Source organism: Heloderma suspectum, chromosome 4 (assembly GCF_057233095.1).
Source record: "Heloderma suspectum isolate Gila_16-S chromosome 4, 16-S_ref, whole genome shotgun sequence".
NCBI classification, from domain to species: domain Eukaryota; kingdom Metazoa; phylum Chordata; class Lepidosauria; order Squamata; family Helodermatidae; genus Heloderma; species Heloderma suspectum.
Genome location: NC_139461.1, coordinates 250,690,924 through 250,708,235, shown reverse-complemented (window position 1 = coordinate 250,708,235; position 17,312 = coordinate 250,690,924). Strand labels below are relative to the sequence as shown.

The following is a 17,312-nucleotide window of genomic DNA, read 5'->3' as shown; positions in this document are numbered from 1 at the left end:
CAAGCATCATCCATTTTTTTAAATAGGGCAAATGTGTGAAGTGACTGGCTAAACGGAATGTTGCAAGCAGATTTTTTTTTTTAGCAAACTGCAGGTGAATGGTATTGTGTACCCAACATTCCTGAACTTTGATCCAAGATGATAGGATAATCGTTGTCATGAGTGTTTCAGGCTTTCATCCTTTCCCTCCCTGCCCATGCTTCTTTAATTAATGCATTTTGTCTATTAACAGCTACAAGAAATCCTCCCAGAGGGTAAAGTGGCACTGCAACGATCGCAAGGACTAAGGAGGAAAGCTGGCGGCAGTCCTGAAAGGAATTACAGAAATAAGGTAACCTGGTGATCAGTTGCAACACAGAGAGACTTTAAATCTTATATTAAAGATGCCATTCGTGAAAGTAAAGTTCCAGAGCGGAACTTAAAAGATAATGTAATTTATGAACAGCACACACTCTAATGTATTGGCCTGTATATTTCTCCTGTTCTTTGTTCAACTCCTGAAACTTGTTATATCTTTGTTAGACCAAAGTTATTAAACATTAGATATCTGCTCTACATGCTGTAGGTGCTGGCGAGCCATCATAAATTCAGTTCTTATTCATGGATAACCTAGAACTTTACTTGGTTTTTAAAATCTGAACCTCTTTTTTGTTAACCTACAAGGTTGATGTGGTTGAGACAGTGTTATAAACCATTGGGGCATGTTCAGATTATTTTGTGGAAAAGTGTCTCTATGAGTCAGGTGGGAAATTAGTTTGGGATGGAGGCTGGATGACATCCCTGCTCTCCGTGGCCCGAATTACATCAGGGATAACATAGAGTCTTTGTTAAACTATGTACTGAGTTCCTTTCCTCAGGAAGATAGGATGGATAAAAGCATTATGACTTGACACAAAGTAATATTCCAGAGGTGCGTGTGCGTGTGTATTTTTAATATATATATATATATATATATATATATTATATATATATATATATATATGGAGTAGTAAACTTCAGACAGCTAAGCTTTTTAGTTGTTCTCTTGAATTGCTATAAATGCTTCACAGGCTGTTTTATCTGACCTCTTGCTTCCTCTCAGATAGAGGGATCGTAGTATACTATGATCCCTCTATATTTAGGCTTTATTGGCACAAGAGCATTTAGGTCATAGTCCATCACATGGCCTTGTTGAAAAACTTTTTTTTTCAATTAAAAGACTTTTCTTCTTCTGTTTTTAAAAGGAGTTATTTCTCAACATGGCTGTTAGCTGCTGGTTAGATGGAAATAAAGATAATTCTTAAACATAGCACACTTTTCCTATGGGCTTTGTGGTCATGGCTAATGATTAAGAGTAAACCTCTGAGTATCGCCAGTCATTCCATCTAAAAACCACATGATGAAGAATTATTCATTCAAATCTCAACCCCATCAGGGTGATGAAAATATACTAGATCTGAATCTTATTTGAGTTGTGTCCAAAGGCTTTTTGACTATTGTTTCATGCCCCCCATTTTCCATCTGGCAGAAAGTGTAGTGTTTTATTATGTTGGTGTCTTTTGGAGGAGAGAGTCCTGGAAACTTATGGTGCCATCATCATAATTGTTTTTAATATAATTTTTATTGTGTTATATGAAATACAAAACTATACAACAATTCCCTCCCTCCCACCCCTAGATTGGATTACAAAATACAAAGTCCTTCAGGATGCATATTTAACATTAAAAATGAAATAATATAAAATAATATCCAAGCCTGGAAAAATAAGATAATTTACAACAACCATAATGAATTATACCTTGCTGGTACCATCTGGCCATGTTCCAATACATTAGTGTATTCAATAAACGGTAACCAAACAGCTGTGAAAGAATCATCATCATAATAACAACAATAATCTGTTTATGGCTGGACAGATTAAAATGTTTTATAAAGGTGAAGCAGCAAGTACACAGGCCATGCTGTTCATCAGCAGTATCAGTCTAGGTTCCCAGAGCACAACTAGCTCTCTAAGTTAAGGTAAAAACTTATTTATTATTAACATTTAAATACCACCTTCTTTGCTAAAATGCCATCAAGGCAGTGCACAGCAATTTAAAACAATAAAAATAAGAACATTAAAGCAGTAAAATATTAGTACATGGAAACAACTACATGATTAAAAGATGTGCCTGCACATCCTTTTTAAAAGCCAAGAGAGTGAGAGCCAATCATAGTTCTTGAGGAAGTGTGTTCCACAGCTTGGGAGTGACACAGAAACGCATGTCTGACAAACAGGCCTCTGCAGATAATGGTGCTCTCAAATGGGCCTCTCCTACAGATCTTAATACCCAGGCCGGTTAATAATGAGACAGAAGATCCCTTAGATAGCCAGGTCCTTAGCCGGTTTAAAGCCTCAAAGGTTAAAACCCACACCTTGAATTGAGTCCAGCAAGCATTTGGCAGCCAGTGCACATCTTTCAAGACAGGTGTCATCTGGTCCCCATACACTGCACGAGTTAGCAGTCTAGCTGCTGCATTTTGCACCAATTGAAGCTTGTGGACACTCTTCAAGGGTAGCCCTATGTAGGGTGCATTGTAGTAGATGAAGCATGGTGTAGCCAAGGCATGGTTGCCAAGTCAGACCAACTCAGGCAGTTGGCACAGCTAGGGTAATTGTGCAGATGCACTCCTTGCTGCCAACACCACTTGAAGATCCAGGGACAGTATAGAATCAAGGAGCACTCCCAAACTACAAACCTGATCCTTCGGGGGAGCACAACCCCTTCCTGAACAGTTTGAATCCCAATCCCTGAGTCAGGCTTTCTATTGATGAACAGCATCTCTGTCTTCTCTGGGTTTAGCCTCAGTTTTCATCCTCATCCAGCCCATTATCAAATCCAGGCAGCATTCATTGGTTTCAACTGCTTCCTTGGTGTTGGGTGATGAAGAGCAATAGAGCTCAGTGTCATCGGCATCAGCTTTTTGCCGGCACCTTGCTCCAAATGACCTCTCCCAGTGGTTTCAAGTAAATGTTAGCTAAGATGGGAGACAACGACTGTTCTGTGAGACTCAAGTACAACTGAAGGTGGCTTGGGATAGATACTTAAAGCAGAGGGATTTGTGGAAGTTGCTGAAAGTGACCTCAGTGACTTTGAGGTTATAGATTGGCGTGGGGGCAACTTCTTTTGGTCCGGGGACTGGATTTCCCCCAGACCAAGCACGGCAGGCTAGATGACATCAAGGGGTTGGGGCCCCACTCCGAAGCCTGGCCCCCTCGTATGACATCATCTCTGGGAAAGGACTTGGCTGGGACTTGCAGGAGTGGATTAGGCCCTCCACTGACATAAACTGTCAAGCAGCAAGTAGGAAGGGGAAACTACATCCAGTAAAGAGGAAGAGAAAAGTAATTGGCAGATTTGAAAATTTTACTGAATGGGCTGGTTGGTGAGATAGTATGCTAGTGCCTCTTAGCAAAACCTGCCCCTAAAGCAGCCTTTTCCCAGCTTGGTGCCGTCCAGGTGTTTTGGAGAAGAACTCCCAGCATTCCTGACTATTGGCCATGGTGGCTGGGACTGATGGAGGTTGTAGTCCAAAATATTTGGAGGGCATCAGGTTGGGGAAGGATGCCCTACAACACGGAAGAACCAAAAGACAATGGAAAGGCTACAAGGAAACTTAGCTGAACAAAAGCCTAGTAGGCTGGGGTGTGGAATCTAATAGGCATTCTGAAATAGAGAAATGTGTTTATGCTCCCCCAAAAGTTGAACATGCTCCCCCAAAAGTTGAACATCCCCTTCATGGATCACTGCCTTGTTGTGGCGAAGGGGCTTGCGTAACTCAGTGAAGCCATAAGCTATGCTGTGCAGGGCCACCCAAGACAGACAGGTCATGGCAGAGAGTTCTCGCAAAATGTGGTCCACTGGAGAAGGAAATGGCAACCCACTCCAGTATTGTTGCCAAGAAAACCCCATGGAACGTATCACAAGGCTAAAAGATATGACGCCGGAAGATGAGCCCCTCAGGTCGGAAGGTGTCCAATATGCTACTGGGGAAGAGCAGAGAGTATTTCCAAGTAGCGCCAGAAAGAGTGAAGCGGCTGGGCCAAAGCCGAAAGGACACTCAGCTGTGGATGTGTCTGGTGGTGAAAAGAAAATCCGATGCTGTAAAGAACAATATTGTTTAGGAACCTGGAATGTCAGATCAATGAATCAAGGTAAGCTGGAGGTGGTCAAACATGAGATGGCAAGATTGAACATCGACATCTTGGGAATCAGCGAACTAAAATGGACAGGCATGGGCGAATTTAATTCAGGTGACCATCATATCTACTATTGTGGGCAAGAATCCCTTAGAAGAAATGGAGTAGCACTCGTAGTCAACAAAAGGGTGGGGAAAGCAGTACTGGGGTACAATCTTAAAAATGATAGAATGATCTCAGTACGACTCCAAGGCAAACCATTCAACATCACAGTAATTCAAGTCTATGCCCCAACCACTGAGGCCGAAGAAGCTGAGGTTGTTCGGTTCTATGAAGACCTACAACACCTTCTAGAACTAACACCAAAAAAAGATGTCCTCTTCATCATAGAGGATTGGAATGCTAAAGTAGGAAATCAAGAAATCACCGGGATAACAGGCAGGCATGGCCTTGGTGTACAAAATGAAGCAGGACAAAAGCTAATAGAGTTTTGCCAAGAGAACATGCTGATCATAGCAAACACTCTTTTCCAACAGCACAAGAGGCGACTCTACACATGGACGTCACCAGATGGTCAATATCGAAATCAGATTGATTATGTCCTTTGCAGCCAAAGATGGAGAAGCTCCATACAGTCAGTAAAAACAAGACCTGGAGCTGACTGTAGCTCAGATCATGAGCTGCTTCTTGCAAAATTTCGTCTTAAATTGAAGAACGTCGGGAAAACCACTAAACCGTTCAGGTATGACCTAAATCATATCCCTGATGAATATACAGTGGAGGTGAGGAATAGATGTAAGGGATTAGACCTGATAGACAGAGTGCCTGAGGAACTATGGACGGAGGTCCGTAACATTGTTCAGGAGGCAGCAACTCAATCCATCCCAAAGAAAAAGAAATGCAAGAAAGCCAAGTGGCTGTCTGATGAGGCTTTACAAGTAGCTGAGGAAAGAAGGGAAGCGAAAAGCAAGGGAGAAAGGGGAAGATATACCCAACTGAACGCAGAGTTCCAGAGAATAGCAAGGAGAGACAAGAAGGCCTTCTTAAATGAACAATGCAAAGAAATCGAGGAAAACATCAGAATGGGAAAGACTAGAGATCTCTTCAAAAAATTGGAGATCTCAAGGGAACGTTTTGTGCAAAGACGGGCATGATAAAGGACAAAGAAGGCAGGGACCTAACAGAAGCAGATGAGATTAAGAAGAGGTGGCAAGAATACACAGAAGAACTATACAGGAAAGATCTGAATGTCCCTGATAGCCATGATAGTGCGGTCACTGAACTTGAGCCGCACATCCTAGAGAGTGAAGTCAAGTGGGCCTTAGGAAGCATTAGTAACAACAAAGCTAGCGGAGATGACAGTATTCCAGCCGAGCTATTTAAAATCCTAAAAGATGATGCTGTTAAAGTGCTGCATTCAATATGTCAACAAATCTGGAACACTCAACAGTGGCCACAAGACTGGAAAAGGTCAGTTTACATTCCAATTCCAAAGAAAGGCAACGCCAAAGAGTGTTCAAACTACCGCACAATTGCGCTCATTTCACATGCCAGCAAGGTGATGCTCAAAATCCTACAAGCTAGGCTTCAGCAGTATGCGAACCGAGAACTACCGGAAGTACAAGCTGGGTTTCGAAGAGGCAGAGGAACTAGAGATCAAATCGCCAACATTCGCTGGATCATGGAGAAAGCAAAAGAATTCCAGAAAAACGTCTATTTCTGCTTCATTGACTACGCTAAAGCCTTTGATTGTGTGGATCACAACAAACTGTGGCAAATTCTGAAAGTGATGGGAGTACCAGACCACCTTACCTGTCTCCTGAGAAACCTGTACGAGGGTCAAGAAGCAACAGTAAGAACCAGACATGGAACAACCGATTGGTTCGAAATTGGGAAAGGAGTACGACAAGGCTGCATATTGTCACCCTGCTTATTTAACTTATATGCAGAGTACATCATGAGAAATGCCGGGTTGGATGAATCAGAGGTCGGAATTAAGATTGCTGGGAGAATTATCAACAACCTCCGATATGCAGACGATACCACCCTAATGGCAGAAAGCGAAGAGGATCTAAAGAGCCTCTTGTTGAGGGTGAAAGAGGAGAGTGCAAAAGCTGGTTTGAAACTCAACATTAAAACAGCGAAGATCATGGCATCTGGCCCCATCACTTCCTGGCATATAGAAGGGGAAGAAATGGAAGCAGTGACAGATTTTACTTTCTTGGGCTCCAAGATCACCGCAGACGGTGACTGTAGCCATGAAATTAAAAGACGCTTGCTCCTGGGGAGGAAAGCTATGGCAAACCTAGACAGCATAGTAAGAAGCAGAGACATCACCTTGCCGACAAAGGTCCGTCTAATCAAAGCTATGGTTTTCCCAGTAGTAATGTATGGCTGTGAGAGCTGGACTATACGGAAGGCTGAGCGCCGAAGAATTGATGCTTTCGAACTGTGGTGCTGGAGAAGACTCTTACGAGTCCCCTGGACTGCAAGGAGGTCCAATCAGTCCATCCTAAAGGAAATCAACCCTGAGTGCTCATTGGAAGGACAGATAATGAAGCTGAAGCTCCAATATTTTGGCCACCTAATGCGAAGAGAAAACTCCCTGGAAAAGACCCTGATGCTGGGAAAGACTGAAGGCAAAAGGAGAAGGGGACGGCAGAGGATGAGATGGCTAGATAGCATCACGGATGCAATGAATATGAACTTGAGCATGCTCCAGGAGAGAGCGCAGGACAGGAAGGCCTGGCGTGCTATGGTCCATGGGGTCACGAAGAGTCGGACACGACTGAACGACTGAACAACAAAAGTTGAACATGCCTCATTTGCAACCCTGACTGCAGATGTGTGAACAGGAAAATGTATTGTCTGAAAATGTTTGCAAACTGTTGCGTTAGAAAAAAGACTTTTTTTTTAATTGAACAAGCAGTTCGCAATTGTGCAATTTTAAATTGCACAATTTCACACTTTTGTCTGAGGGGTGGGAGTTGTGCAACTTTGGAAAATATGCCATTTTTTTTTCAAATTTCCCATTCAATTGCATTCGCTTTGTGTAGTTTTCCCATTCGTGCAAGTTGAACAGAGACTGCAAATGACTGAAGTAAAGTAGACAAGGAGAAAATCAAGCAGATGTTTGGAGAATCTGGGTGGATGTGAACACTGCCATCCCTATTCAGATACTCTACCTTAAGGCCTGTGAAGCTACGAAAACAGTTGTTTGTAATGATGCTTTTATGACATATCTTTATTGCCTTATTGTAAGCCATAGAAGGCCTTTTTGGTAGAAAAGAGATGTATAAATACACTTAAGGAGCATTTAATAGGAAGTTAGCTGCAGCAATAAGCTTTGATTTCCTTTGTTGCTGATCTGCAATCTTTGTAGAGTGCTTCTTTTTACCCTAGCCTGCCTGTACATGATTAGTAAATTGGAGCAAAACAAGGCTTCGCTTCTTCAGCTTTAATGCTAATCTCAAAATGCATTTTAGATGTTGAATCCTTTATTCACATTAGAGTTGCAAGATCCTGAAAGTGCAGGAGTCATCACTCTGGTTGAGAGAGCTGTGCCTTAAGTTACGAAGTTTTCTTTTGGTTTTCTGATGTCTCTCAGCACTACTCTTTCAAAGACTATAGGAGTCTTCTAGGAGCTTAACCAATTGTACAGGTGTGGGGTAACCTCAGGATTCCCAGATCAAAATACCATTTATGTTTAAGCAAGGGTGTATTCATTGTTTGTAATGCACAGTAGATTCATTGTCTAATAAAGAAAAAAATACAGTTATATTGATTGTTAGCTAGTAACATACTCTGAGAAAGCTTTAAAGCAGGGGTGCAATAGATTGTGCAAATTCACTAGAAGCTTTCACCATGCACCCAAAAGGAGGTGGCTGCTTTACTTTGCCTGAAAAAAAACACTAGCTATAACAATATATAGGGTGCATTTGAAAGCTTGCCTATTTATGACCCTTTTCCCTTTTGCAGAGAAGTGATGCACCACCCATAGACTACGGCTACCCTGATGCTAACAATGTAGGACAAAGGTAAAAGCTCTTTAAAATTGCCTAAAGAAGCCTGACAGACATGCCTTATAGATCAGTTAGGCACTTCTTTCTCTTGGAAGGAAGCTGAAGAGATTCCATTATGCCTTTCCATATGTTGTGAAGTAACTCCTTTGAATGGACGGAGCTTGCCAACATTGCCAGTCTGAGGAGAAACTATTTATGGCTTGTTAGGGAGTGTTGATAGTGAAATTGGAAAAAGAAAAAAAAGATGTACTCTATTTTCCAGGAGGAAAATACTGTATCTTACATTTATTTGAAGGGAACTCATCTATAATTAAGTGCTCTGAAAAGTTGAAAGTGGTGCCAGCTGCTTGCACAAAGGGGATTACATGTTTGCCTATGGGATAACATGAGGACGAGGAGCAGGGCATTCCACCAGTCCTGCTGAAAGACGTAATTCCCCCCTCCCCTCCCCTCCCCTCCCCTCCCCTCCCCTCCCCTCCCCTCCCCTCCCCTCCCTGTTCTTTTTTCCTGGTGTGTCATGTCTTTTAGACTGTAAGCCTGTGGGCAGGGACTGTCTTCTTTTATTATTTATAGCCACTCTGGGAGCCTTTTTGGCCGAGGAGCAGGATGAAAATGTTCTAAATGAATAAATAAAATAATGTATTTGTGAAGAAAAGCTGAAAGAAATAGAGTTTATAAAGTGTCACGTTAAAGACTGAATCACTTAGGCTGAAGTGGAGGAACGATTGTCTGTTGAGTAAAAGGTAGGCACCAATGGGTTAAAACTCCCAGACGGTACCTCTTGGGATGGAGGGAATCTTAATTATACTAGCAGGTCAGCAGTTGGCCTGCTTACAAGGCTGCCTACCTCAAAAGCTTTCAAGGAAAAGCTAGGATAGAGAGCTGTTGGCAGTCTGTTGGCTTTCCCCCACCCCCGGTGTCCAGAATATTGGAGTTCTAGTAGAACTTTACTATACTTGTTTTATATAGCTAATAAGTATATGTTGAAATTCTATCTGTGTGCTACTCCAGTTACTTTATACTACCTGTGCCTGGTATAAAGTACAACTTATTTACAACTGCTTCTAGGCAGAGACTGAAATGTCAGTATGCTTTTCACAAAAATGTTCTTTCTAATTTGTAGTAGCTGAAGTTTTGTAATACACTCGCTTTCTCCCCCGCCCCCCAGTTTTCCCCTAGGATGCTGCTGGTCTAGTTGGAGACTGCATGCCTAAATTTGAAAGTATTAGAAAATGTTTCTCTGTAGATTTTTTTAAAAGTCCTCAATAAATTGCCTCCTGTGCTCTAGTACTAGAAGAAGAACAGTAAGAGAGGATCCTCCAGTGAAGCAAGGTCCTAAAATCAAATGCCATGTGGTGCCTGTGCAACCAAGAGAAGGACGTATACCAATGCGTGTCAAGATTGCTGTGTTTGCTATTTTCCTTTTCCTTCTTTTTGTGTATGTAACTATGGAAACTAATCTAGATAATCCATTCACAAACTTCATCATGGGCAAATGAGTGTGTCCCATCTTTTAGAGATGGAATTGCAAGACCAAAGAAGGTGGTTCTGTCTGTTTAACTGGTTATGAATAAGTGATTTGGATAGCTTATTAAAAAAGCAAAAAAGGATATCCAGTGTGTGTGTCCTCTTTCCTTAGAATCTGTTATGCACCACAGTCTCCCTGGCCTTCAACATCTGGCAGCATTTACCCTCTTTACAATGTCTCTCTTTGTTGTGGAATTCATAGATGGGTATTTCCTTTATAGGTTCAGTGAAAATTTCTTAGTTGGAATGTTGTGCCTTAACTATAGAGCAGGGGTATCGAACCATTTTTGGCCCAGGGGCAAATTCCAATCTGGGAAGGGTTTTGGGGGCTGCATTACAGCAGTGAATGGGGCTACAGGCATAGGGTAGGGCCAAGGAGAAAAAAAGCTAAGTTGGCAGGGCCAGATATAATTCTTACCAGTGTGGACATTTTCACACCAGGCATACAATCCGCAGTTCACTTCTAAACAAATCTAGGGGATAAGTCCCAGTGCAACTGCTCTCTTGCCTGGAAGTTTCTCTTGGCAAATCCACCCCCCACCTCTATTAGGTGTGTCTGTCCAGAAAAGCTTCCCTAAGCCTGATGAACCAAACAGTGAGAACTTAGAAAAAGAATGGTAAAACTATAGGGCAGGAATTCTGCTCCCTGGGTGTGTGTGGGGAGCATAAGTTGTGAAATGGCTTCCCATAGAAGCCAAATAGCTCCCAACGCTCCAAATACATTCCACCACTGTACTGGAGAGCTAAGGTCATGCCTGCACCCTCCATCACTGCCAGGCACTTTACCTCAAGCAGGAGCCTTTCCTGCTTTTCATAGGAAAAGGCTGCGAAATGCTCCCAGCAGGAGCTTGAAGGAGCACGCTGCTAGATTGTCCTAAAACATCTGCTGCTTGAGGGAAGTTATCTAACTGTGTTAAGATGTACAGATAAAGTCTGCTCACCCAGCTCAAAATAGAGTGATTTTATTCCCCTCTTCCAGTTGGCATTCTGACGTTTGAATATTCAGAATTAAATTACACAGATTCTTTGGTTTTTTAAAAGCTATTTACACCAGTGTTAATATCAACACTTTTTGTGCCTGATTTTGAAAAATACGTGAAAATCATTTTCATAGCTATCTGCTATCTTTAAAATCTTGGACCAAAGCTTTTCACACTTGTTCATGGCTTTCTGTTTTTTGAAGCATGAAAAGAACTGCATTATAAAGTTCATCTCATCTTGTTCTTAGTTTAATTGGTAACAAGAAATTGAAATACTGAGTTGTGGGTTTCAGCTGTTATAGTTACATTTTTGAAAAGCATAAAGTAGCTCTCCAATGGCGAAAGCTCAAAAGTTGCTCTCTCATAAATTTTGTATTTTATATTGCCTGTGAATGGCAATTGCTACCATCTCCAAAAAAGTGCTTTATTGCACTTCTCCCATCCTCCTAAATTGCACATCTTATGATTTTACCCTGTAGTAACGGGGCACAAGCAGCAATTTAGATGTCATTCATCTCCCTCAATGAATGTTTCCTGTGATTACCTTCTGATGTATGATTTAGTAAGAAGAATGAGAGATGGTTTGATATCTTTCACCTAACATACCCGTGGGAATTATATTGTATAATACCCTGTAATAATGTACAGAAAGCCCAGAGTAGAGAAAGTTATCTACTTCAGCTCAAAATCTGTCTCATCTTTGGTGCATGAGTGAATTTGTAAGAGCCTAAACTCGTCTCTTAAATCAAAGCCTTGATTTTAGTCCTAGAATAATGGAAATGTGTGTACTGACTAACAGAAACCCTAACTTCACCTCCACCATGGAGCTAACATTGCTTGTTCACTTGGCAAGGCAGATTAGTAAAGTAAAGTAAAGTAAATGGCATATATATAGCATTGGTGGAATGTGTGTTGTAATACACAATGATTTTATTCATAGGAAAATAGTTGGAGGAAATATTTTTGTTTCAGAAAAACATTAACAGGACTGATCATGCAGGGAAGCCTGGAGATATCTGCAATGCAATTGGCATGCTTCTGTCAATGTTATAGTGGTGATGTAAAAGGCACAATGCTGCCCCCTTTGAGGTGTTAGCCTATATGGTAGGGGGTGTATTTCAGTTTTCATTTAAAAGCATATACTTTTCTGGTTGTTTAGATCAGCTTTCCCCAATGTGGTTATTATGAATCTGGATCTCTGAGTGCTTTGAATCCCTAATGTTGTTCTAACAGTTAAGTCTGTAACTATGACTAAGTATTTGCTTCTGAAATGCTTCTTAACTTAAGCCTTGGGCTGTTAGCTCTCGAGTTAACTGGTAACTTCTAAGATTAAATGCCATGACTTCTGAAGTGAGATCTGTGTCACCTCATTTGCCTTTGAATAAAGCTAAGTCACTGATTCTATGTCTCTGTCATCCCGTCCTATGATGAGGAAACTAGGCACACTTGGACAGAGGTGTACTCCAGATGTGTTGGACTTAGGGATGCTGGAGAATTCTGCCATGGACTCAAAAGAGGCCAGATTCCAAAGAATCCAGCCTCTGGAGTCTGCGGTGGAGCAGCTGCACTTACCTCTGGGTCTGGAGGAGTTCCCATGGGGCAGCTGTATAGCTCCCAATAAAACACGATACGCTAATGGCAACTGCCATTAGCTTATTGCAGGGAAGTTACAGCCGTAAATAGCATATTGTACACCATTTGCGGCCATAAAGCACTTACTTTGACCTAAATACAGCCGTAAAGAGCTGCAATTTAGGTCAAAGTCAGTGCTTTATGGCCGCTATTTTTCCCCGTGATAGGCTAATGGCAGCTGCCAATAGCGTATGGTGTCTTATAGGGAGCCGGATTGCTGCTCTGCCAACTTGGTTGGACATGGCTAGGCTCCAGCGGATTCTGCAGTGCCCTGAGCAAACAGAATTGCCCTTCCATGGACCCCCCCCTCCTGGACTGGACAGTGGGGGCGCTTGTACATCCCTAGTTGGACTACAATTACCAGCACCCCTCAGCCAGCCATACAGTAGCCCAACCCATCAGTCAGCCATGTGTTGTTGTCCAAAATATCTGGAAGGATCCAGGTTGGAGAAGGCTGCTTTAGACTGTGAAAATATGAAGACAATAATTGTTGAAATTTGCCTGGATATGACGAAAGCATATGTCATTATTCCCTTGGCCCCCTCTTTCCTTAAGCTCTCACAAACACAAAAGGAGAGGCTTCAGTCTCACACCTTTAATTCCTTATTCACAGGTTCATTACAGATGCAAATCCTCAAAGACTCTCTGGCTACAAAGGAATGCCTCCAGAGGATTCAAATGGGATCACCGAAAGTTGCCCGCAGTTTGAAAGGGTGGAGGCTAACTTAGGGAGGGAAGTTCTCCCCTCGCATGCTGCTTCCCTGTGTAGCCTCTCACACGTTGCTAACCGGTTCGACCGTCTGAGCTCCACCCGTGACATTTCCCTCTTAGCTCTGTGTCTCAGCCTTGCGTCTCTTAGGTCACAGTCCTCAAGCCCCCTCCCCTCCTGCTCGCTGCTTCTCACAGAGGGGAGTAAGGAGGAAGCTTCATGCTCGGCCATCTGGGAATTGGTAACCTGAGAGGCACAGCTACCCATATCTGAACTGGCTTGTGAAAAAGTCTCCCCCAGTTCTGGCTGCTTCTCTTCTGAATCTGAGCTGCTAACTATCTCTCTGCACTCAGAACCAATCATGACAGCATAATAGAGACCCCTTTGTGGGATCTGGAGGAAAGAGTCAAATTTCTAATGTCGGAGGGCATATCAACCTTTTAGAGTGGGAGAAAATTGCACAAAAGCTGGGAAGCCACCAAACAATCAGTGGGTGGAAGAAAGGGGGTGGGGCCAGGGGATGGGGTGGGGCTTTTCTAGGGAGCCCCAGAAGGGCCGATTTGGCCACTAGCCCTGAAGTTCTACACCTCTGCAGTAGAGTATAGCAGTTCTCCACCCTGATAGGGCAAGCCAAATATTTTTTATATTCATTTTATTTTGAAGTATCATCCATGTCCAAAGTGCTTTGCAGACTTCCATGAGCCAAGGCAAGAAGGCCGGTGCCTGCAAGGTGCTTCTAATATGAAGTGCACTTTTAATAGGGGAAAGGACCACCTGAGAACTTGTCCAAGATGGCATTGCTTCCTTTTTGATGTTCATTCAAAGGGCAGAGATAGTTTTTGGCCTCCTGAACTTCTAATGAACGAGTTTGGCAACTGTCTAATGTATTCCTCTCTGCTCCCATTGGTCAGAAAAAGTACACATGAAACAAGAATGTATTGGGGCTCTCTTTGTGGGGTCAAGCAATTTATCCTGGTTGCTAACAAATGCTCTTTGGAAAGCAGTTGGCTTCTTTTTCATCCAATTAATACAGGCTAGTTTGAATACAGCTTAAAGCACTTCTGTCTGTATCTAAGCATCTAAATTGCAGCTGCTGTGTGTGCGTGTGTACACGTGCATTTTATTTTTCTTAGGCCTTGACTTTTCATAGCAGCTGTCTTTTCTGAAATCACTCCTCCCTGTGTTTTGTTGACTGGTCGAGCACAGCTGGTGAACTTCTTCCCTTGGGTTATGTTCCAGCCAAAAACTCTCAGCTCAGCACACATCTTCAAGTGTTGTTGCCCTGACTAGTTGTGGCAGACTGGCAGTAACTGCCAGAGCACTAAGGGACAATCCCATTAATCAAGCCCTTTTTAAAGAAATAGGATTGTCATGCCTTTGGGACTAATGGTATACTATGGCAAATCTCTGAGATCACTCCCAGTATAGTATGTTAGGTATTCAAATTCTAGCTGATTTTTGATGGGAAATGGTGACTCTGTAACCAAATGGTTTTGGCTGCAATCCTATGCTTACTTGCCTGGAAGTAAGCCGCCTTGAACTCAGTGAATGTTTCTTTTAAGTAGACAGTGTACAGGACTACACTGGCAGAGACCAGTAGCATAGGTCTCAATCTGATTTAGAAAAAGCACCATGAACAAGAATCAGGGGTGAGTCAACTACCATAGCCAACTTTTTTCTTTTTAATAGACTTTTCCATTGCAAATGAGACCTCCAAAACAAAGAAAACCAGGCAAACATTTATGGAGGTGCAAACTTGAGCACACATTTGAATTTATTTCTGAGTAAAAAAGGTGAGGAACATGCACGTGCAACCTAATGCTACCATGCTTGTTCTGTGTGTGTCACTTTCAGCAGTTGACATCAATATGTGTTGGGGTTAATGTGAAGGATATGTATAAACACCAAAGAATGTGCATATAGACTAGGCAATGTACAGAATTCTGCCAATAACTTCACATTCTCCAGTGTCTCTTGGAAACAGCATAACAGCTGAATAATGTTCCCAAGTAAAGCCCTGCTGAATTAGACTAATGGCCTATCTAGTCCAACATCCTGTTTCCCACAGTGGTCAACCAGATGCCTATGGGAAGGCTGAAATTAGGACATGAGGACAATAGCCATCGCTGGGGGGCAGCGGGACACAAAATGACAGGTATTTTGGAGACATGCAGCCTCTGATCCTGGAGGAAGTACATAGCCATCATGCATAGGAGCCACCAGGCCCAGCACCAGCACCCATGAGTAACTGCTTTTATTTATTTGTTTGTTTGTTTATTTATTGCATTTATATCCTGCCTTTTTTTCTCTTTCAAGGAATCCAAGGCAGCTTACTTTATCCTCCTCCTTCCCATTTTCTCCTCACAACAACAACCCTGTGAGGTAGGTTGGGCTGAGAGTCTGTGACTGCTGGAGTTGTAGGAGCCCAGCAGAGCAGAGCAGAGCCGACTAACATATACCTGTACATGCCTCTGTCCCCAGCACTGAGTGGCTGATCCTGGAGATAATAGCCATCAGGACTAGTAGCACATGATAGCCTTAAAAAGGTAAAGGTGTCCCCAGCCAGTCGTGTCCAACTCTAGGGGGTGGTGCTCATCTCCATTTCTAAGCCGAAGAGCCAGCGCTGTCCGAAGACGCTTCCGTGGTCATGTGGCTGGCATGACTGAACACGGAGGTGCACGGAACGCTGTTACCTTTCCTGCCGAAGCGGTACCTATTTATCTACTTGCAATTTCTTGCTTTCAAACTGCTAGGTTGGCAGGAGCTGGGACTGATGATAGCCTTATCCACCATGAATTCGTCTAATCCCCTTCTAAAGTGAAATCAGTGGCGATCACCACCACCACCACTTCTGGAAGCGAAGTCCATGGTTTAACTATGCTGTGTGAAGAAGTACTTGCTGTTGTCTGTCCTGAATCTCCCACCAATTCGCTTCATTAGATGACCCCCGGTTGGTACATTATTTAGTGCTGTGCCCAAACCCCACCTGCCCTTTCGCAACTTCTTCATTTCCAGTGAAAGAGGCAGTAGTTTTTCTACCTCTTTCAGGGGGATGTTGAGAACTTTGGTGAAATTTCTCAGTGTGTAGGGCTTTAGTGCTTCCCTTACTGTAAGGAGGTGGCTGAGGGGTTCATGAGTGCCCTGTATTTTACCATTTTCACCCTGTTCTCTTCTTGCAGCCCCTCCAGCTCCTTGAGCTTTCTGAAAAGCCCTTTAGAGGTCTTAAGCAGGACCTCCTCCCTTGGGGCTTTCCAGTGCTGCTGAGTGTCTGAAAGTGAGCGAGGAGCTGTTGCTGCTGTTGTTAAATTGACTTTTGCTAACAATAATACAAAACCAAAAATGCCTCACTCAACTGCAAGGACAGAGCTGGGTAAAAAGGGTAAAAGAAAGAGCGCGTGCAACCCCCCCCCCACTTCCTTACAGTAAGGTAAACACTGAAGCCCTGCAGCCTGAGAAATTTCTCTGAAATTTTCACCCCTTCCCATCATTTTTGGGTGCAATTTCTTTTCTCCCTTTCCCCCATGAATGGTCGGAAATAAATTTGGCACAGAGCTAGTATGATTCTCTCTTCATGGGAGTATGATGTGAGCAAGCTTGCTTTGGGGGGAAATGGCACAAAAGGGAAGGGCCTTGCCTCCTGACATTGTGGTCCCCATCTGAATTGCTCCCCCTTTCCCGCAGCTGTTATTAAAACTAAAAGCAAACAAGACAGGTGCAATTCTCTTCTTGGATCTTTCACATCATGTCGCATCTGGCTTGGTCCCCGGTGGTTATGCATAAGCAGTTCCTTGAGTTTGCAACAAAACCTGTAAAATTAGGTTAAATCCAGAGAGAGGGAGAGCCTCGTGTGGCGCAGAGTGGTAGGTGACAGTATTGCAACCGAAACTCTCCCCACGACCTGAGTTCGATCCCAGCGGAAGCTGGGTCTCGGGTAGCCGGCTCAGGTCGACTCAGCCTTCCATTCTTCTGAGGTCGGTAAAATGAGTACCCAGCTTGCTGGGGGTAAGGTAGTCACGACTGGGGAAGGCAATGGCAAACCACCCTGCTATAGTCTGCCACGAAAACGCCAGCGTAAGCGGCGTCCCTCTAGGGGTCACTAATGACCTGGTGCTTGCACAGGAGGAACCTTTCCCTTTCCTTCAGAGAGAGGAACCTCCTGACTCTACATTTCTGACTGTACTTGGGTATCAGAAATATTTACTATTTATCGAGACTGGTTAAACTATGAACAAAGGAAATGGCCGGCTTTTTAATTATTTATTTACTTGATTAATATCCTGCTG

At 43.1% G+C, this 17,312-nt stretch overlaps 1 protein-coding gene across 12 annotated transcripts in view; it reads left to right on the top strand.

Moving 5' to 3' along the window:
* LEMD1 (LEM domain containing 1) overlaps window positions 1-12,371 on the top strand; it is a 31,396-nt gene extending 19,025 nt beyond the window's left edge. For all 12 annotated transcript variants that reach the window (XM_084853278.1, XM_084853274.1, XM_084853268.1 and 9 more), the window contains 3 exons: window positions 233-331; window positions 8,138-8,196; window positions 9,470-12,371. In XM_084853278.1, the coding sequence (XP_084709404.1) occupies window positions 233-331; window positions 8,138-8,196; window positions 9,470-9,680 (369 nt within the window). In that variant the 3' untranslated portion in view covers window positions 9,681-12,371. The remainder of the gene's footprint in view (window positions 1-232; window positions 332-8,137; window positions 8,197-9,469) is intronic.
* The last annotated feature ends 4,941 nt before the right edge of the window (window positions 12,372-17,312 follow it).